General features: G+C 34.9%; 1 protein-coding gene across 1 annotated transcript in view; it reads left to right on the forward strand.

Moving 5' to 3' along the window:
* Positions 1-23068, forward strand: part of UTRN (utrophin) — a 705722-nt gene that overhangs the window by 347100 nt on the left and 335554 nt on the right. The window contains exons 48-52 of the mRNA XM_044001726.1: positions 2940-3154; positions 4475-4592; positions 6544-6749; positions 10503-10657; positions 16637-16826. Coding sequence (XP_043857661.1) covers positions 2940-3154; positions 4475-4592; positions 6544-6749; positions 10503-10657; positions 16637-16826 — 884 coding nt within the window. The remainder of the gene's footprint in view (positions 1-2939; positions 3155-4474; positions 4593-6543; positions 6750-10502; positions 10658-16636; positions 16827-23068) is intronic.

Raw genomic sequence — 23068 nt, forward strand, 5'->3', positions numbered from 1 at the left:
TTCCTTTCTTAATTAGTAAAATGAGGAGCTAGTTTGGATTAAATTTCTGCTGAGGCCAGTTCAAAGCAGATCTATGATCCTTTGAGTAAAGTGGGCCACTCATCTGTAATTCCGAGTTTTTGTTGTCTTGGTCACTGGGAGGTTAAACAATTTGTTCATTTTCATTAGTAAGTGTCAGTGGCAACACTTGAACCTAGGTTATTCTGAATTCAAGCATGGCCCCTTAAACTACTATGTAGTATTTTATCTCTAATGTATTATCTCCATTTTAATTTCAAACAATCAAAGGTAGAATTTGGTAAAAAGTTTAATTGACAACATTTTTCATGAGATGGGTAAAAAAAAATCCAACTTTAGTTGAGCACATACTCTATGCTAAGCACTGTGCTAATTGCTTTACAGATATTTCATTTGATCTCATTTGATTATCAAAGCAACCTTGGGAAAAAGGTCCATTATCATCCCCATTTTATAGTTAAGGCAATTGAGGCAGAAAGATGTTAGTTGACTTCTTCAGGGTCATATAGGTATTAAGTACTTGAATCTGGATTTGAACTCAGGTCTTTCTAATGCCCTGCCAAGTGCTTTATCCACTGGGCTTCCAAGTGTTGTGGCTATTCAACTAGAGTCAAGGTACTTTGTAATTCTGGCATGAGAAAAAAAATAATTTTATACACACACAGTGACTTTTCATATATTAGAAAATACCTACATTATTAAAATATATATCCCATTTTAAATATTACCTTGATATATTAAAACATCAACTTTAAATGGATGAATTAGGAGTGATTGCCTTCATTTTAGAAACATTCTTGATTATATAGGAAGGTCCACAGCTGCTCTCTTATACATTAAAGGGTTTTTTTGGAAATATATGTGACTTTACTTAAACACATCTCTGAATGACCTATATCAGCATGAATGAGATGATTTGCTCCATAACGGAATTTGTTGTATTCTATAGTGAATAGGCTGTATGGCAGAAAATTTTTTCCCCAGAGGTTCATAGATGGTAGATAGTTGAAAGAAATCTGAAAAAGCACTACTTTAATGACATTTGCCCTTACAGAGTGAAATAGAATTCTTTTTTTTTTTTTTTTTTTTTTGGTCAGGCAATTTGAGTTAAGTGACTTGCCCAGAGTCACACAGCTAGTAAGTGTTAAGTGTCTGAGGCCAGATTTGAACTCAGGTCCTCCTGAATCCAGGGCCAGTGCTCTATCCACTGTGCCACCTAGCTACCCCTGTGAAGCAAAATTCTAATGACATTCTTGTGGTCTTTCACCTTCCGAGGTTTTAGCCTCACTTAAAATATTGATACAAGGTATATATTTTTTTGTTTTGTTTTTGTTTTTGCGGGGCAATGGAGGTTAAGTGACTTGCCCAGGGTCACACAGCTAGTAAGTATCAAGTGTCTAAGGCCGGATTTGAACTCAGGTACTCCTGAATCCAGGGCTGGTGCTTTATCCACTGTGCCACCTAGCTGCCCCGATACAAGGTACATTAAAAAAAAATTCGTTTGAAAAATAACCTATATTTACTTAGTGTTTTGATAGTAATAAAATACTTTCCTTAAAAACTGCCTGCTGGCTATGCAGCACTTCTATTATTAAATCAATTTTCAGAAGAAAAAATTTGAGACCCCCCCAAACTTCACATGTTTATATGCAACTTTATTAACAACCATCATCTGAACCAATAAGAGCTAGAAGAACATAAAGCAATGAGGATTGAAATGAGTAGAGCCATGACTGAGTTCTTGGGGGTGGAGAGTGAAAAGGGAGGGAGGAAGAGAAGTTGGAACACAAAGTTTTAAAAAAATTGATGTCAAAATTTGTTTTTACGTGTATTTTGGAAAATAAAATTCTAAACAGAAAACAACAAAAAAAGAAATTAGTAGAATCAATAGAAGTGATATAATAAAATCAACACTGTAAAGACCAATATCTTTGAAAGCTGTAGAATTATGACCAATATAATGATCATTTACACTTCCACTGTACTAATAATGTTATATCATCTGAGAGAGGCCATGTGTTTAGGGTAAAGAATAAAACATAGATATTTTTGTATACATCCAATGCTTCATTATGCATATTTTTGCTAGGATTTTTTTGTTTCCTTTTTTGTTAATGACATGAAATTTGGGTGGGAGAAAAGTAGAGTTCTAATAAAAAATTAAAAATAGAGAGCTGGGGTGGGTAATTTTATAGTTGTAGAATGATACATTCTCTTTAAAATGATGTCATTATATTGTTGCTTTTACTTGATTTTTTAATAGTAGAATGGTTTTGGAATGTGGGTAATTTGTAAATGTTTATAATGTTAAAAAATATATGAATGGAATATACAAAATGTTGGAGCTGAAAATCCAACTGAGATGATCTGATTTTCCCACCGGCACAAATCCTAGTAAATCATATTGTTCTTCAAAAATGGCTTACATTTGGGGTCAGCTAGATGGTGCAGTGGATAAAGCACCAGCCCTGGATTCAGGAGGACCTGAGTTCAAATCCAGCCTCAGACACGTGACCCTTTTACTAGCTGTGTGACCCTGGGCAAGTCACTTAACCCTCATTGCCCTGCAAAAACAAAACAAAACACACCAAAAAATAGCTTACATTTCTATTATAATTCATGTATTTTACACAGTGTTTTACTTGTAACAAATCATACATCAGACGTAGTATAAGTATCTTTATTTTATAGATGGGTAAATATTACTTGTCCCAAGTCACAGTGACAATAAATAGCAGGGTTGGACCTTGAACTCAGGTCTACAGATTTTTATGTGTATTGCAAGATGAATATGAATTAGTAGGTTACTAGTCTATAAAATGGAGATTTGCTAATTAAAATCTCAACATTTCATTTGAAAGATAAAAATAAAAAGCAATAGCAGCAAAAACCCCATCTGATTTATTTACATTTCTTTTTAGCTTATCCTGCTGTCCAAAAGGTGGTGCTAGTCTCATCTGCCTCAGAAATTCCTGTTCAGACACAACCATCTTTAGAACTTTCAGTACCAGCTGATCTGGATAAAACTACCACAGAACTAGCTGACTGGCTGGTATTGATTGACCAAATGCTTAAGTCCAACATTGTCACTGTTGGGAATGCAGAAGAGATCAAACAGACAATTGAACGTATGAAAGTAAGTATACAGTGTAAAGTTGAATCCTGGAAAAATCAGATAAGAGTGACCTTTAAAAAAATCATCCTTTCATTTGTGGTGTTAACTTTGGGAACATGGAGTTTAGAAAGCCTTTAGAACAAGGAAGCAGAAATCTTCCCATTTGAAAGAGTTGGGTTTCACAAAAGCCACCTTTACCCAATTAGGTTTTAGGTGCACCCTGTTGATTAATCTGTTAGTATATTAATGTATAAAATCAGTATAATCTTTTGGTAACTTATTTGCAAGGTACTGAGTATCTTGTAGATATAAATACGACATATTCCCTACCTTTGATTTTAAAAACTACTGTTTAGTGTTTAGTGAAGTAGATACTAGCCTAGTGTAGAGTGTTTTTCAGTCTGAAGTACAAAATAGTGTGTTTAATGCAGTCATTCAAGGTCCCATTCTATTTGTGGGATTTCAAGAGTTGTCTGAATTTTGAAGATTAGCTTAGTTTTTACAACCTAAATCAGAGTAACTGTTTTACTTAAGTATAAGACTTCTGTAGGTAGGCTTGCCTTTGAAAAATGGGCATTTTTCCTTTGTGCCGATGGTAGTCTGTGTTGTAGTATGTATTACTCGTCCACTACTGCCTGAATTCCTTTGCAAACTGTTGGTAAAACCTTATACTCTACTCTGCCTAAAAAAAGTGATCTTCATTCTTTAAACATGAATTGTTCACTGATTTCATCCTCTTTTCTTTAAGTAATAATCAGTTTTATAAGACATATTATCAGGGCACTTAATCAGTATTAAATTGTACAAAAGCTTCTGAAGCACCGATTTATCATTGATGCAATTAATTAGTCTGCAGTTCAGAAGTTCATTTGTATACTTGCACTCTTTCATTGCCTTTATAATGCTTGGTCAAGCTTTTTTTTTGTTATTTCTTTGGTAATACTGGAAGAGTGATCTTAAACCCATCTGGATAAGTAGATGCATTGTTTCTTTCCGGGAGAAAAATCATTTGTTAGAGTAGATTTATTAAACTAACATTTGTCCTTTTATTATAATACATAGGAATAGAGATAGGGACTGTTTTAGAGAGAGTTTCATCATGTAGGAGTTTCCTGTACTAAGGAAACCACAGGTGCAGGACGTTGGCACCTTCTCAGTAATTTATAGCCCTCTAGAGTTGCCTAGAGCACTGAGTGCCTAATCGACTTCCCTAGGATCACACAGCCAAGAAGAGTCAGAGGTGACTTGAACTTATATCTTGCTGACTTTTGAGGTCAGCCCTCTCTCCATTGCTCCCTAATGCCTATTCCTATAAAAATATAATATAATGTTTTTCATTAGATTACAAAGGCTGACTTAGAGCAACGCCACCCCCAACTGGATTGTGTTTTTACTTTGGCTCAGAATTTGAAAAATAAAACTTCCAGTACAGACATAAGAACTGCAATTACAGAAAAATGTAAGTCTCAAACATTATCTGTCATTGTCTTCCTTTGTAAATCATGATCCTACTAATATACGTGTGTGTATATGTATATATGTATGTATATAAGTGTATAGTGCATTTCTTGAATTTATATTTTAGATTTATACTTAGAATTGAGATGGTAGAATAATTTTTATGGATACTTATTTCCCTCAGTGTCAAATATCAGATAGATCACTCTTGCTTTTGTGAATAATTGGTGTCTTTATTTTGGGTTATATACTGGTATCTTTCCTCAAGTCTCACTTGGATGCTTCATTAGGTCATAGAGATGAAACCAGTGGATTTTTTTGTTTTGTTTTGTTTTTAAATTAATAAAGTATTTTATTTTTTTCCGGTTACATGTAAAGATAGTTCTCAACCTTTGTTTATACAGGCTTTCCAATTTCAGATTTTTCTTTCTCCTTCCCCTCCCTCCCCCCTGCCCTAGACAGAAAGTAATCTGATATAGAAACCAGTGTTTTTGAAGGAGGACAGGAGGATTGTAAGCTCTTATGGTATTTTCCCCACTTATTTAAAATTTTATTTTTTCCTAAATTACATGTAAAAATAAATTTTAACTATTATAATTCTGTTGAACTTTATATGTTTGGCAAAGGGATCTCCTTAAACAGAATTTAAAAAAAAACACACCAAAAAAACCAAAATCCTTTGGCACACAGAAGCAAAACAATCCTTATTTTTCAAATTTATAAATTTAATGCTTAGAAGTATTTCTTTTGCTTGTATTGCATAGTCAGTATAAGGAGGTCTTACTTGGCTTGTAGCCACTTTGAGCATGACCCTGTTGATGGAATACAAGCTATATCCCAGCTTTTTTGGGAAGAGACTCATCATCACATTGTCTGCCATGTGATGAATTCTTCTATAGCAACTCTCTTGTCTCCTCTACATTGAATGGTTGTGAGCTCGATCAGTGTGGAAACAATACTCATGTCATGTCATTATAAGTCTTTAAAGCAGGCAGTGATTTTCACTTAATGAAAATTAACTTGTCAGCTTGCAAAAGATCATAATTACTTACACTTTGGGTTTATTTTATTCACACTTATTTTTAAGCAACCAAGAAAATAAAGGCAGGGGCACACAAAGGTGCTACTATAAATTAAGCATTACTATTGAGCCTCATTTCACTGATGGGATTGGGGTAAATTGTTTTAAAAGGTATATTAAGATTGTGGATTAAGGTGGCAATAAGTTAATTGGAAAAGTTAATTTAGCAAATAAATCCTTGTGGCCATAAAGAATCATTGTATCTCTAGGAGATGAGCAGTCTCATCACTTATCATGTGGTAGGATTAAGCCCATTTTCTTTTTGTCTTGTATTCCCTTGGGGTGTAAAACTCTGGAACATCACAATTTTTGACTGCTCCTTAATATTGCTTCATTGCTTTATCCAGACTAGATGTGCCTTTCTGTTTCCTGTCTATACTGTTGTCCTTTTTGCTTTTGTCTATCTCGAGTCCCCCTGAAACTCCCTCTTGAATGGTCCCGTATCCATTGTCATCATTTCTTTTAAGATCTGAGCCAACAATGGCCTCATCTTCTCAGTGCTTCATTTATAAAATTCATAGGCTTTGGCATCCCCCATTACCTGTAAAACCAGTTAATGGTGGGTTTATTTTTTTTTAATTTTAATGCCTCTTGATCTTTGTTTTGATGTAGTTTGGAGTTGATTGTTGCATTTTACCATTACCCTCTAATTTTATATTGGTACGATTAAAGAGGGTCTTTTCTCCTTATATCCCTTTGAATATGAATTTCTTGCAGTTTAAGTATATAGGAATCCTGGTTCTTTCTCTTGGAGTAAACTACAAATCTTTTTGTTTGATCAGACATCCAGATTACAAACACAAATCAGTCTATCACTGATTTTCAATTTGCATTAACTTTGAGGCCTAACTTCTTGCATTGCTTCCCACAGTAGAGAAGGTAAAAAACCAGTGGGACAGTACTCAGCATGGTGTGGATGTACGACAGCAACAGCTCCAAGAGATGCTCATTGACAGTGAACAGTGGAATGATCTGAAGGAAGAAACCGAAGAGCTTATTAGACAGCATGAAGCCAAAGTACACAGTGTCCTAAAGGTCCCAAAGGAACCACTGATCAGACAGCTTTCTGAGAACAAAGTAAGATTCCCCAGATTGTTTGCATTTCTTTTTCTTCAGCAGAGTTTCATTTTATTGGTTTCCTATGGTGTCTTTTAGTATTTAGGGTTCTCATGGATTTTTGTTGTTCTTTTTTTAATTGTGTACTGAATTTTCATTGTATATCAGACAGACCCATAATATGAAATTTTACTTTATAAATACATCCCCAAAAGTCCTCCTTTTTTAGGGTGGCTTTGGTGAGTTACTGCCAAAGATGTTTAAAGTTTAAAATGAACCCCACAAAACCTTGCTGGCATCATTTCATGTGATTCGTCATTGTGGGAAAGAGGACTAGACTCAGGAACTACAGAGACCCGTGTTTTATACCTGTCTCTCACACATAATTGATTTATGTTTGATCATGGATTTACCCCTTTTGACCATCAGTTTCCTTATGTGTAAAAAATTCAGCATAATGCCCCTTTTAGAATTTATCATATTTTGACATTTAATTTAATTTTGCCCATTATGGGAAACCAGACAGGTGGATTTCCATCCACATCTTTTGTATTTACTGGGCCTATAATAAATTGCTACCTTCATTCTAGATATCCTGAGTTATTTTATATTTGTGACCATTCTCTTTACCCATTCTGTCAATGTCTCCAAAAGAATATGGTCCCTGGATATTTGAATTGTGAAATATGATTAAATATTATGACATTGGATAATAGGTGTAATTAATGTAATTTAAGTAGTACATTCTGATCATTAGTAGGGTTGTTTTGTTTACATTGCCTTGATTTGATATGTGAATTATAATTGAGAAGAGTAGAATCTATGATTTGTTAAATATTTTGCTTTTCTTTGTATCCCTAATGCTTTAGCTCATTACTTGGCACATAATGAGTGCTTAATTAGTATTTATTGGTTGATTGATTTAAAATAGGGGAATAAAAGTCCATTTATAGTCAGTGTCCTTTAGATTATCATTAGTGTTTTAGAAATCTCAGAACCTATTTGATATCCACTTGTGTGATGACTTTAGTGGTAGAACTAGACCTATAATTGGCTCTCAATAGATTAGTCTTGAATGGTATATTTTCCCAAATGTTTATTTTGGAAGATTTGTTTCTGTAAAATTTTTACTTTGAAGCTTTAAAATTTAATTTAATTATAATTTTAGGTTTAAGAACAGCGAACCTGGGAGAAATAACTTTTTTAAAAAACCACTTATGGGGCAGCTAGGTGGCGCAGTAGATAGAGCACCGGCCCTGGAGTCAGGAATACCTGGGTTCAAATCCGGCCTCAGACACTTAACACTTACTAGCTGTGTGACCCTGGGCAAGTCACTTAACCCCAATTGCCTCACTTAACACCCCCCCCCCCCAAAAAAAAAAAGAAAAAAGAAAAAGAAAAACCCACCTAATTCTCCCTTTTTTCCTGAATAAGATTTGACCATTGTAAGCCAGTCCATTAAAATATCTGCTTTCTTCTTCCTATAACTTGGGATTTGAAGGGAATAGTATGGTGGACAAGATAAATTATTCTAACAAACAAAATATCTTCAACTGGCCTTTCTATGCTTCCATTAAGTATCAAGGCATTAAGAATATAATCTTCTAACATTTTTCTATTTTATGCCTGGTCACCTCAAATACTTTCCCTTTGAGCAGCATTACTTTTATTTACTTTTTGTAGAGCTGATTTTTTCAAAACTTATTATCCTGATGTTATTTCAAGAACCTCTTATGAGAAATTAAAAAATAATTATTTGCTGGACACTGTAGGTAAACTGCCACGTCTAATGACAGCATTTACTTTTCTTACGTAGCCACACTTTTTTGTACCAATGTTAGCTATTGACTGCCTTAATTCTTTGGTGATCTATTGGAGAAAAATAGATTTTGTGATAAAGCACCAGCCCTGGATTCAGGAGGACCTGAGTTCAAATCCAATCTCAGACACTTGAAACTTACTAGCTGTGTGACCCTGGGCAAGTCACTTAACCCTTATTGTCCCACAAAAAACAGATTTGAATGATTGAACTTTTTTTTTTTTTAGTGAGGCAATGGGGGTTAAGTGACTTGCCCAGGGTCACACAGCTAGTAAGTGTTAAATGTCTGAGGCCGGATTTGAACTCAGGTATTCCTGACTCCAAGGCTGGTGCTCTTTCCACTGTGCCACCTAGCTGCCCTGAATGATTGAACTTCTAGGCTATTCTAGAAAGATTTAAGACAGTAGTAGGCTGTTAACTGTTTAACAATGGACTCTTAGCAAAAAGGATGTATGTTCTATATACTGTAGTATTACATTTTTCTCCATAACTTTCTTAAGTCTGAACAATTAGCAAAATAATAAATTATGTCCTAATTTCTAGCATTTGTTGATTTCTAATTTGTAAATGCTCATACTGAAAATTTAATAATTGGATCTCTAGTGTAAATTTTATCTGGTCTGCTTTAGGGAGGTTTAAATTCTCTTGTGTAATGTGACAGTTTTCAAAGTATTGTCTGGGTTCCCCAAAGGTGTCTGAAACCCTTTAAGGGGATCTGTGAGATCAAGGCAGTTTTCATAATAATAGTGAGATATTTTAATTTAAAATATGGTTAATGTTGATATATGTAACCTCCTTCAATGAGAACTCTATGTGTGTGATTGCTGTAAAGGGGGCCTGAAACTACTGGTGTGTGGTATAAATAGAAGTTGACTGAACATGCCTGAGTTTGAATTGGCCATAAGCCATGTGATCTTTTTTTATTTTTTTTTAGTGAGGCAATTGGGGTTAAGTGACTTGCCCAGGCTCACAAAGCTAGTAAGTGTTAAGGGTCTGAGGTCATATTTGAACTCAGGTACTCCTGACTCCAGGGCCTGTGCTCTATCCACTGCGCCACCTAGCTGCCCCAAGCCATGTGATCTTGAACAAGTTGATTATTCTCTCTTGGTCCCAGTTTCCACATCTATACAGTACTTACCTTTCCTGCCTTAAACGACTGTGGAGAGGATATAATTACAGAACTAATGTAAATCCTTTTATGCCACAAAGTGTTAGATAAATACCAGCTTCTAGGTGACTTATCTCTACTACAGCCTCTTTATTTGATTTTTTTTTTTTGCCCAATAGTTTCATGTTGTGCAAAGCTTGAAAACAGTTAATGCTGAATAAATGAATATTTTTAATATTTTTTTCTGGTAGAAAGTAAGAAGATTGCTGTCTTTGTTGCTTTTATTATTGGTGAGACTTTTATAGTACTCTGTACTACGAAATATAGTATTCTATGTATCTGTACTATATCTATTTATGTATGCATTTATCTCAGAATATACTGTTCTATTTCTTGATGCTTCTATTATTCCCCTTCAGTTAAAAAATAAAATTTAATATTAGAAGACTTTTGGTGGGGGGGCAGTGGGGTAATGAGGGTTAAGTGACTTGCCCAAGGTCACACAGCTAGTAAGTGTAAGTGTCTGAGGCTGGATTTCAACTCAGATCCTCCTGAATCCATGGCTGGTGCTTTATCCACTGCACCACCTAGCTTCCCCCTAGACATTTTAGATCCATTTAAAAAATGTATGCTTATGGAAACTAGATTAACATATAACTATTTAGATTATTTTTATTTTACTAATATTTATAGTATATACAGACTATGCTAATCTCTAATAGAACTCACAGCATATTCAAGGTATGAGAAAATCAGTATAAGATATTTGGGTGGTTTTTTATTTTGTTGTGGTTGATCCCTGATTCCACTAATGTTATATATTTTTTTTCTGAAATTTGCACTTTAGATGCTAATTCAAGAGTTGAATAAAGGTGAAGTTACAATGGCAGCATTCAGTAATCTGTTGAAGAAATTGCTTCTGGACTATAGTGGGGATGATACAAGGAAAGTGAAAGAAACCTGTGATCGCTTGAATGCATCTTGGATTAACTTGAATCAAAGGTAGCTTAAAGACTTTATTGGTTAATGATGCACAGAAAATCGGGAATATAATTTCTTGGTGTTTCTTAAGTAAATGAGTCAAAAGATTTAAACTATGACTTTCAGAGGTATATACAACCATTTTATTGTTGTCATTCAATTGTGTCTCACTATCTGTAACTCCATTTGGGGTTTTCTTGGCAAAAATATGGGAGTAGTTTGCCATTTCCTTCTTCAGTGGATTATGACAAACAGAGAGTAAATAGCTTGCCCAGGTCATTGTCTGAGGCTGGATTTGAATTCAGGTCTTCCTGACTCCAAGCCCAGCACTCTATTCACCTAGCCATCTGTTGTCTCCATGACACTATTTATCTATGGTATTTTCATTCAATATGCCTTTGCCATTAATAAACAAATTAGTGAGCATCTGTTGAATACCTGCTACATCCCTATCATCGTGCTAGAGTTACTGGTGATAAAAATGCAGAAATGAAATAACCACTGCACTCCTGGAACCCTCATCCTATCAAGTGCTAATCATTTACACACTATTGTTCCAGCTGCTGGGCAAGATTAAAAAAGAGATTGTACCTGCCCTCTTTGAGTTTATATTTTATTCCTTTTGATAGAAAACCGAATTAGTATTATCTGGTCTAGATCATATTTCTGGAGTAGTTTTTGCCTTATGTATAGAAAACTAGCATCTGTCATGGAATTTTCCTAAATAAGTTTGTTATTCATTCCATTTTTGTTTACTTTGTTTTCATATTTCACGCAGTACCCTTTGCTCAAATCATTTCCCCACTGCTTTGATGCTCTTAAATGTTACATTTGAATAGATGTGGATTGTGGATCTTCATTGGGAGAGTTTCCTTATCAGCAGTCTGTACCACCCCAACCCCTACCCCATGCTCACCCCTACCCGCCCAAAAAAATCGGTATTCACTTCCCAGTATAGAAAGCCAGCTAGCAGGAGGATACGAGTCACTGTTCTGTTACTTATTGTCTGTAAATTTGTGGGTATGCCACTTTCTACTAAGTCCAGATTTTCTCCTATGTAAAGGAAATAATTTACATCTTATAATGCACTTTTCAAATAAAGCTAGGTCATTCTTGCCTTCAAGTCCTGGCAAATCAATTTGGGGCCATCTTATCTGTATCAGAAGCTTTTTCTTCAACCTCATTGAATACCCAGGGTTTGAAGAAACACAGTCTTTAACTTCTGCTTAAAATTTCTTCCTTATATTCGTCATCACTCAAAAAGTATTTACTTGTTTCCTGGTCCTGAGAATGACTCAAAATGCTGCTAAATGAATTTATTCTCTCCTGCTAGACCTTTGGATCCCTGATGTGATTTACTTCAAAGTAATTTGATTTCAGAATTAATATTCTGGGGGCAGCTAGGTGGCACAGTGGATAGACCACTGGCCCTGGATTCAGGAGGACCTGAATTCAAATCCGGCCTCAGACACTTCACAGTTACTAGCAATGTGACCCTGGGCAGGTCAGTTAACCCTCATTGCCCTGTAAAACACACACACACACACACACAACCACAGAATTAATATTCTGCATTCAGTGAATAATGTTGGATCCCTTTGTAATTTATATTCAAATTATAAAGCACAGGCAGCAATTTATAAATTTTATGTGTGTGTGTGTGTGTGTGTGTGTATATATATATATATATATATATATATATATATAATAAAAAAGTTCTTGTTGTTTTCACTTTTTTTTGGTAACATTCTATAAAATAAATTTCTGTAGAGATTCTGCAAATAGAACTCTTTGTTGTTCAGTTATATTTGATTGTTCTTGAACCCTTGCACCATACCGTCTATGGAGTTTTCTTGAAAAAGATACTGTAATGGTTTGCTTTTTCCTTCTCCAGTGGATTAAGGTAGACAAAGGTTAAGTGACTTGCCCAGGATCACACAACTAGTAAGTGTCTGAGGCAGGATTTAAACTCAGGTCTTCCTCACTCCAGCCAGGCCCAACACTCTTCACTGAGCCATCTAGCTGCCTCCCAGAGTTCTAAGACAAATTAAATGGTTTGAATATGGTTGACTTCTTGTCTTGAAAAGAAATTAGCACCGGCCCTAGATTCAGGAGGACCTGAGTTCAAATCCGGCCTCAGACACTTGACACTTACTAGCTGTGTGACCCTGGGCAAGTCACTTAACCCTAATTGCCTCACCAAAAAAAAAAAAAAAAAGAATAGAAAAGAAAAGAAATTAGACTTTGAAAGGAAGAAATCCAGTGAAAATGCTATGTGTCATAAGAGAATTTTAAAAGAAAAAGTGTAGAATAGCTCACTGGAGCAAAGGTCTATTTTCCTGTTACACCTGTTGGATTTCACAATGGGTTTAGATATATGAGCTGCAACACAAGACTGAAGGGAAAAGAACAGCAGGATGCCCTCCTTTTCAAAGAAAGATGGTCCTTAAATATAACTTTCCTTCATAATGGCACCATTTGAGGTGTAATCTAAAAAGTAAAGACTTTTTTGCAGAGAACAAAACTTTCTAGAAAAATCGATCACTTAGGAATACACGACCTGCTTTATTTAGGACCTCTAATTCTTTTTTCCTTTGCTTTGTAAATATTTTAAGACCGCCTACAGCAATCATTGGGTTAGATGGAGTAGGCAATTAAAAATGGATTATACTCAAAGGTAATCTTTCATCTCTCATAGCAGGAGAAACACAACATTCACATTTTCGTTCAGTTGCTGATAATGCTGAAGACAACTACCCTCTCATCAACAGTGTCTTCAAAACTTGTACTTATTTTACAAACAGACATATGGTAGTTTATTAGGGCATCATGCTTTCTGGAGACAGATGTGAGTGCTCTATAGTCACTTCAAGTCTTTCAAATGGATACGACTTCCCTCCCTCCTTCCCCACTTCCTTTCTGCCCCCATCCTTCCTTTTTTTCTCCTCCTCCTCCTCCTCCTCTTCCTCCTCCTCTTTCTTCTTCTTCTTCTTTTCTTCTCTCCCTCTATTATTCCTTCCCTCTCTCCCTCTCTCCCTTTCTCCTTCCCTCCTTTTTATTCTTCCCTCTCTACCTTCCTTCACCCACCTCTCCCCCTTTCCCCATACCTCCCTTCTTTTCTAAGTTTGAAAAAAAATGTACACAAGTACTATAAAATCCTTAGATACCCTAACTGCTTGGGGAATCATTTTTGGTTATTTGAGATTTCTAGTTGAGCATTTAGTAATTTAACTACTAAAACACTGAAAATTCTTTGGCATCAAATCTATTCACAAATGGATTCTATTCTCCTATCTTCTTAAACAGTGAATCTACTTGATAATTTGAATTTTCCACAATTTTATTTGTGCAATGCGTTTGTAGCTAGGTTCCCTCCAGGCCTTTTTTTCCCCCTTGGAGGTACTCTTCTCCATATTTTATCATAAATCTTTAGATTCTCAGAAGTGGAAAGGACCTTGAGTAAAAGTGTCAGAATATTTCTTCAGAGTAATTACATGCAAATAATTGTGGAAGCAAATCTCCTGTCCTCAACCCTGGCCTTCTTCCCTTGCCCTCCTGGGTGTTAGGTATAGTTTCTAGAAAGTTAACAGAGTTCTAATTAGGTGAGATGTCACATAGAAACAGACAGCCATAAGCAATGTACAGTGGTCTCTAATACAGAACAATGATTAAGAATTCTAAATTTAGCCATCTACAGACCACTTATATATCTACCGTGTATTTTGTACCCTTGAGTTAATTTCACTGTCACATTTCACATTTTCACGTTAGAAACTTTGAATATTTTCTTATAATGTCTTTCCTATTTTGTTCAACTTTATAGAGTGATGTAGAAGGTTAAGCATAAAGTTATACTTAATGTCTAAATTAAATAGGTAAAGTAACTTTTTTAGGTTTAACCTGGGGCAGCTAAGTGGCATAAGTGATAGTCTGCTGTGCTCTGTAGTAAGGAAAACCTGAATTCACATCTGACTTCAGGCTTTTACAAACTGTGTGACCCTGAACAAGTCACTTAAATCCTATTTGCCTTAGTTTCCTCATCTGTATAATGAAGAAGGAAATGGCAAAACACTCCAGTATCTTTTCCAGGAAAACCCCAAATGGGGTCATGAAGTGTTGGACATGATTGAAAAATGACTCAATAACAACAAGATTTAGTCAATATATTCTATATGCTATATTCAAATTCATAGAATATGGTGACTTTAGCTCATTAGTCATAGATTTAGTGCATTTATTGGATTGGATATGTTTTCTGCCTTATTAGTTGTTATAAGAAGTATATTAAGAAATAATTAATTTAATTGTTGACCAGTCACTTCAAGTCATATCTGACTTTTTCTGAGCCCATTTGGGGTTTTCTTGACAAAGATACTAGAATGATTTTCCATTTCCTCTCCAGATCATTTTATAGATAAGGAAACTGAAGCAAAAGAGTTCAGTGACTTGCCTTGATTGCTGCAATAGCTGAAAAATTTCACCACTCTGAACATAATCTGGTGATGATTCTCTCCAAATTTAGCTAACCTGGTCCTACTATAACACACCAGCCAGCAGGTGGTGTAATAGATAGAGTACTGGAGTCAGGTAGTTAAAGAGTTGCTCAGTTCAGGTCTTACCTCAGCCATAAACTGGCTATTGGCACGTCACTGAACATTTCAGGGCCTTAGTCATCTCTTTAAAACAATTGCTGATATGCAGAATTTTTTTTTCACTTGGAGTTATTCATAATTTACAAGTTTGGGCCAAAACAAACAGAAGAAAAAACTCTCCAAGATCATTTATGAAGTGTTACACAGCTTATTGTCTTCTGCTAAATTCATAGTGGGAATATAGACAAAATCACAGATCGATGAAATATTGAATGCTGAAGTATTTAATTCTTAACTTTTATAAAGAATCAGACTAGATGGGACAAAATGACCTCCAGAACTGGTGTAGGCCAGGGTAACCCAGCTGTAGTTCCTGAAATCTCTGGAGGAGAGAGTAAGGCTGGTGACTTTGCTCAGGCCTTCCTCACTTAAATCTAATTCACTTGCAAGGCATGACATCGTCCCTGATGTCCTGGTCCTCCTCAAGAACAAAGGACTAACAACAACAACAAGAAGTGGTTCCTGAAATCAGATGAAATGGGGTCAGATCAGGTCTTCAGGGCCAGATACATATATTTACTAAATCCCAATGACTCATCCAGGCTGGTTTGTGACTTTAAATTCTCAAAGTCTGCACCAGTTGAGATTTGTCTGGCAAACCCTATAGTAATGGAAGTTCTGAATGTGAGGCTTTTCTCTTGAAAGTCTTTTTTTTTTTTTCTTCAGACCATTCCTTCTGTTTATTATGTTTTTCCCTTCACCTTTTTCAGATCTGAGAAGGGAAACATCTCTCTCTCTCTCTCTCTCTCACAACACACACACACACACACACACACACACACACACACACACACACACACACACGCCACTCCAGTATGTTTGAATATATGTTTTCCAGAACACATGACTTTTTCATGGACAGTTTTCTGCTTGTTACCCATAATCCAACTATGCTGTATTTCCCCTTTTTGTATTAAAGTAATTGGGAATCAGCATGGTGTCATTGAAAACCCATATTCACATTTAATATGACTAGACTTTAAGTCCTACATCTGACATATACTGTCTGGGTAACCCTGGTCAAGTCTCTTAACCTTTTATTGTAATACAGTTAATTTTGGAGTAGTTGATGACATGCATTGATAGAGGGCGGGAGGGTTCCTCACTAATAATTCTCTATACCAGTGAAATCACTGGCTGTGTGTGTGTGTGTGTTTGTATTATTTTCATTTGTTGTGACTTAAATATTATTTTTCTGATACATTATGTTTGTTTTACTTTTGGTAATTTTTAGAAACGAACATTTCTTTTTAGCTTATCTGCTACCTTTTTATTTATCACCTACATAACAACATAGGATGTCATGAGAACACTTATTTAAGGTTTGCTTGTCTGTTCTTACTTCCAGCATTCGTGACCGACAGAATGCCTTGGAGGCTGAGCTGAGGACCGTGCAGGCCTCCCTCAAGGATCTGGAGAGCTTCCTCAAGTGGATGCCAGAGGCTGAAACCACAGCTAATGTGCTTGCAGATGCAGCTCAGCGGGAGAATGCTCTCCAGGACACTGGTTTGATCAAGGAACTCAGAAAGCAGATTCAGGTGAGTGACTGTGAAACCAGCACTTTGATTCATATCTACACCTTATGTTGTAATGGGTGTACATAGTGTAGTTCTTGTTAGGAGGTGGAGGGACCAATAGGGAAAGTGGTGCATCTTGTTCTGTTATGAACCTGGGGGTGCTTAACAGGCCATATTTTGTTAATTTGATCATCAAGATGCTCTTTCAGGGGCAGCTAGGTGGTGCAGTAGATAGAGCACTGGCTCTGGAATCAGGAGGACCTGAGTTCAAATCCGACCTCAGACACTTAACACTTACTAGCTGTGTGACCCTGGGCAAGTCACTTAACCCTAATTGCCTCACCAACAAAAAAAAAAAGGTGATCTTTCAGATGCATGTATTTCTCTAGTTTCATTAATATTATAAGCATCCCTTTTGTGGTCCATCTGCATTTGATCCAAATTTTTTTTCTTCTACTATATAGCTTATTTAGATTTCAAAATATCCTTGGAGATCATCTTGTCTTTAAATTCTTTACCAGTAACCTATCAACTGTTTTTTTTTCCTTTTTAATATTTTGATATTTAATTTACATTTTCCTTCTTATTTCCTTTCTCTGTATTTTTTGCCTTTAAAAACATTCTGAGAAGGTTATCCAAGATAAGAAAAGGTTATGAACTTTTGATCTATCCCAGCTCTTCATTTTACCAATAAGGAAGTGAGGTCCCAAGACAACAAGTGACTTGGCAAGGTCAAAGGTGTAATTGTGAAACTGTAGACCTCTGTCTCTAGTCCCACAATTCTTTCCTCTAATTCTCTTTGTCTCTTTATCACCCAATCCAAGTATCTTCCATATATAATCATAGAATTTCAGATTTAGAAAGGTCCTTTTTATTGTTGAATCATTTTTAGTTGTGTGTGACCCCATTTTGGATTTTCTTGGCAAAGATACCAGAGTGGTTTGCCATTTCCTTCTCTAGTTCATTTTATTATTTAACCTGCAACAAATAGGGGTAATTGACTTGCCCAAGGTCACACAGTTTATACATGTCTGAGGCTAGATTTGAATTCAGAAAAATGAGTCTTCTTGACTCCAAGTCCAGCACTCCATCCACTGTACTACCTAGCTGCCCAGAAAGGACCTCAGAGATCACCCATTTCCATTTTCTGATATTTTTTGCAGAGAGCTAATGAAGGACTACACTATAGAAGTATAGTGTCACCCAAATTTACACTGTGAGTTATGAGGCAACCAAACAGAGACTGTGAAAAGCACTTGTCATGTTTACTGTGTAGTGTCTAGTACTGGGTTTGTTTGTTAGTGTTCACTTGACTTCCATGTTAATGCTTATAAGTAAAAGTGGTTGGTATATTTTGCTTTTCTTCCCAAATGAGATGGTGTTACATAGCAAAACATTTTGGGATAGAGACATTTGTGATAAATTTTTAAAAATATGTTTATTCAAGCAATTCAAAATAAGTTATACATGAGTAGTCATGGAAAAATTCCCATATTTTGGAAAATAAAATTCTATTCAGAATTGAAAAAAAATATATTTTTACTATGCCCCCCTGTATTAAACATGTTTATTGCAAAATCTTTGCTCATGTCATTTCTTCTACCCTTCTTTTACTTAATAATTCATATATACCTCACCTTCAAAACTCAGAATTCTCCAGGAATTCTCCTTGGTCAAATTCCTTGTCCGGTGGTTTCATATTACCTCTGAATTTTTTGTCTCTTTTTGGCACTTATGAAATCCATTTGTAATGTATTATTTTAGACTTGTTATCCCTTTTTTATGTTTTTAGCGATTTAATTAGTTTTAGGGAAATGAATTAATTTTAGTCTCTCCCCAAAAAAGATGTTCCTCATAGGTAGAGATATAATTTTTTTATTTTCTTTTTAACAATAAAAGTTTTATTACCTTTTCCATAATGTGGTCTGTACGAAAGTACTAAGTAAATATTATTGGCTCATTAGATGGAAGTCTTACTACCTTGTTATACTGTGGAATTTATTATGATCTGTATCCATCTTGGAATACTTCTTTAAATTTGAAAAAATGTCATTTAAAAATTGTCATTGTTCTTTTCCAATCATCTTCCTTAACTCATATCAATCAATAAGCTTTAATAAAGTAGCAGCCACTGTCCTAAGTGCTAATGATACAAAGATAAAAAGGAAGAGCTGCTTTCAAGGAGCTTATACTGTAACAGCGTGCACAACGTGTATATAAATACATACTTTCAAAATGTGGTGTCCTGTAGAATCCCTCCCTTTTATTGGTAGTGTTAAGCAATGCAAACTCTTGCAGTGGCCATAGTGTGTCTTAGTCCTCACTCATCATCTCTATCAAAAGAGAGCAGTATTCATCATTATTAATCCTCTAAAGTTAAAATTGATCTTTGTATTGATATGCATACTGATGTTTTTTAGTATTGTTTTCTTTTACCTTTTTTTGTTTGTTATATAGCTTAATTCTACTTACATTGTTTAGCATTAGGTCAATCAGGTCACTTTTTCTGAATTCTTCATCTTCTTACAATAGATTAGTATTTTATTATATTTGTATTCCACATTTTGTTCAGCTGCTCCCTAATAATTGTACATTCCCTTTATTTCTGGTCATTCGCTGCCCCCAAAATTGCTGATAGAAAAATTTTGGCATTTAGAGGACTTTTCCCTTTGTCTATGACATTCTTGGGATTTATGTGATATATTCCTGGTTTAAACTTAGGGATCATTTAGTTTCTAGGCTAGTTTCCCATTGTTTTGTTAGGAAGTTGGATCAATTTTCAGCTTTACCAGCAATGTTATTGGTGTACTGGTCTTCCCACGGGCCCTTCAGCATTCAGTACTTTAATTTTTTATCTTCTTTGACAGTTTTTTTTTCTTCTGTATAAGTGATAAAACTTCCAGAGTTGTCTAATGTTAAAATTTCTCTTATTTTTAGTGACTTTTAGAGCATTTTAAATGTGTTTGTTGATATTTTGGTTTGCATTTTACTTCTCTATTGGGAAATTGCTAACCTGGGGCATCTTTAAAGAACTGTAATTATTTATATTCTTCAGATAGGACCTTCTAATACCATGAGGCCTTGTTACAAATTACATTTTTTATTCCTTATGACAGTGTCCAGTTTATTGACTCTTAACCTCAAGTAATTGTCTAGATTGCTTTTATATTTAAGTAATTTTTCCTCACTTCTTGTTTTTAAACAATGTATGTTTTTAAACAAATGTGCATATATGTGGCCATGTAGGTCCAATATAGATAGCCAAGGGCATTTGTATATTTGTATTACACCTCCTCTTTATTGGTTTCCCCCAGAAGATCACTGATTTAACACCATGTAATTGATAACTTTTGCATGAACATACAATGTAAAAAAATTGGGATTTGGTTATTTTGTACTGTCTTAAAGCATCTTTTACGCAACTTTTCATTTTAATATTTACATGCACAAGCTATACTTTGTTATTTTCCACATTCAGGCAACATAACCCCCCATTTTTTTTTTTTACTGTATTAAGGATATCCTAGTATTTATGTAATTCAATAGTTTCTAAGATTTGTAGCCTATAATCATTGATTAGCATTTAATTGATAATCTTATATTCATGTCTAAAGAGAGATTTGGAAGAGTATGTTTGAAGCAGTAATAATTTGTGGATAAAAACCAAAAATGCCTTTAAGAAAAATGTAAGAAAATAGTAATGTTTTATACTTAAAAGTTTAACCATTCCTTCTTATGTTATTATGTTAGCAATTTCTTACAATGACACATAATCATTCAAAATACTTAAAGAACATTTCTAATTATGTAGGGAGAGATGAGAGGAAGATGCTAAATGTCCTTTTTTTTCTAGTGGGAACAAATAGAAGACTAGCATGCTAATGCCAGGACTTTTTCCAATGTGAACTACAATGTAGGTTTCTGACTAAAATTATGAAAGAAAACAAAATAATTATCACTAAGGCATGAATTTATTGAAATACTTCATTTATATTTGTGTTAATAACCTATAAAACCTAATTAAGTATACAGTTTAATTAAAATATTTTAAACTATATCTAGTCACTGAAAGAGCAAGCAAATGTAAAAAGATAATTTTTACATTGCAAATTTTAAATGATATTGTATTTTTCTTCTTTATCAAATTTATTATCAAATATTTATCCTTTTGCTTTGCCTTAAAGATTATCTTTTTTCTTTTTCTTTTTGCTGGACATTGGGGGTTAAGTGACTTGCCCAGGGTCACACAGCTAGTAAGTGTCAAGTGTTTGAGGCTGAATTTGAACTCAGGTCCTCCTGAATTCAAGGCTGGTGCTTTATCCACTGCACCACCTAGCTGCCCCTAAAGATTTTCTTTAGATCTATACTGTATTGTTTTTATGGACCATTATTAGAAGCTTCTTTTCACTCTTTATTTCTGAGGCTAGTAAGGATTTTTATTTCCTTCAGGTTTTTGGATAAACTCATTTTCCTGTTAAACAAACAAATATTTGAAATTGAAACTTTGGGAAGTTTGCCTTAAAAGGGAAATAAATTGAAAGCAAACTTAACATAAAAGCAATTTTTAGAGTTTGATTTTATGTACACAGTTTAAATCAAGGCATGAGAAATCCAGGGTATATTGTGTTTAGTACACAGAGCAAAACAGATTACATACCTTGTACACTGGTTGGAATGTTCTAGGTCTAAGATGAGGCTGATTCATGGCCATTAGAACTGTGTGATGAGCAAGTAGACATTTTTCTTGTGTTCAAATGAGTCTTGGGTGAAATGGAGTGAAGGAAGGTGTACTGTTGTTAATTTAATTTCTGGAAGGATGCTACATTTTTATGTATGCCTTGTCTTTAATGGAAAAAGCATCATTTTGAGCAACATTTGTTTCATTGCCTCACTACAGGGATGTCTCAGGTAGCTTATAACTCAAGTAATCAATTCTGTTAGTGATAGACTGATAGCAGAAGTATGTTCTGTTCAAATAGATATATATTTGACTTTGATTTTTAATGGTTAGGAGTAGGTGGGTAAAGGAACAAGAACTGAATAAAGTGTATACAAATCAGCATGCAACTATTTATTATGCTATTTTCCCATCTATTTTGATTTTAATTTTAAAATTTTATTTATTTACTTATTTTTTTGAGGCATTTGGGGTTAAATGACTTGCCTAGGGTCATGCAGCTAGTAAGTGTCAAGTGTATGAGGCCAGATTTGAACTCAGGTCCTCCTGAATCCAGGGCCAGTGCTCTATCCATTGTACCACCTAGCTGTCCCACCCCATGTATTTTCAAACATTGCCATATTCCACGTTAAAATAATTTTTTGGTATTTCATAACTTAGTTAATTAAAATATTTATCGAGTTCTTATTGTGCTCACAATATATTTTCTTTTTAAATGTTTTATTAACACATTTTAAAATGTCATTCTAACTTTCCAGTTTCTCCCCCTTTGTTCAATAGAACCCTATCTTATAACAGTTAAAAACAGTTAAGTAATACCAATTAGTTGTAATTGTAATTTTAAACCATATCTAAAAATGCATGTCTTATTTTCCACCTGTGGTTCACTACCTCTCTGACAAAGAGGTACAAGGCACTTGTCCATTCTTCCTCGCTGTCTTCAGAATTCTGGTCTTTCAGTATTGTATTCCTTTATATTACTGTGCTAAATTCTTCAGATCCTTCTTCATGGTAGAGTGTTAAGTATCGAAGAGTATAGAGAAATATGACTAGATTTTTAAAAAATAGTAATTCAGTCTTAATGAAGGTAGCTAGTCCAAACTTTTCATTTATTTGGTTATAAGAAATTGAAGTCCAGAGAACCATTTTGGCCCAATGTTAAAAGCAAATAACCAGAAATCAACTCTCCTGGTTCCTGGGTCAGTGCTTTTTCTTCTATCCCACCTCGCCCCCAATTTCTCTGGAGAGATAAGACATGAATATAAAGATACTGAAAATGACTGAACAGCAAAATACTCATGAAAAGTGAAATAATAATAATGTAACATTATATGATTAAAAACTACATAACTGGTAGAGTCAGTGTGACCACACTTCAGGAGGCCAAACTGGTAGAGACCATAGGCTGATATGGTTAGGAAAGGGTTCTTATAGGAGCTGGGATGAGAGGTGGAATTCAAGGATAGTATATGATTTGAACAGAAGAAGAAAGTAGGCTGCTCACATGGAAATAGGGCAGCTAGGTGATGTGGTGGAGAGAGCAGAGGGTCAGGTGTGTCAGTAAGATTCATCTTTCTGAGTTCAA

This window comes from Dromiciops gliroides, chromosome 4 (genome assembly GCF_019393635.1).
Source record: "Dromiciops gliroides isolate mDroGli1 chromosome 4, mDroGli1.pri, whole genome shotgun sequence".
Classification (NCBI taxonomy): domain Eukaryota; kingdom Metazoa; phylum Chordata; class Mammalia; order Microbiotheria; family Microbiotheriidae; genus Dromiciops; species Dromiciops gliroides.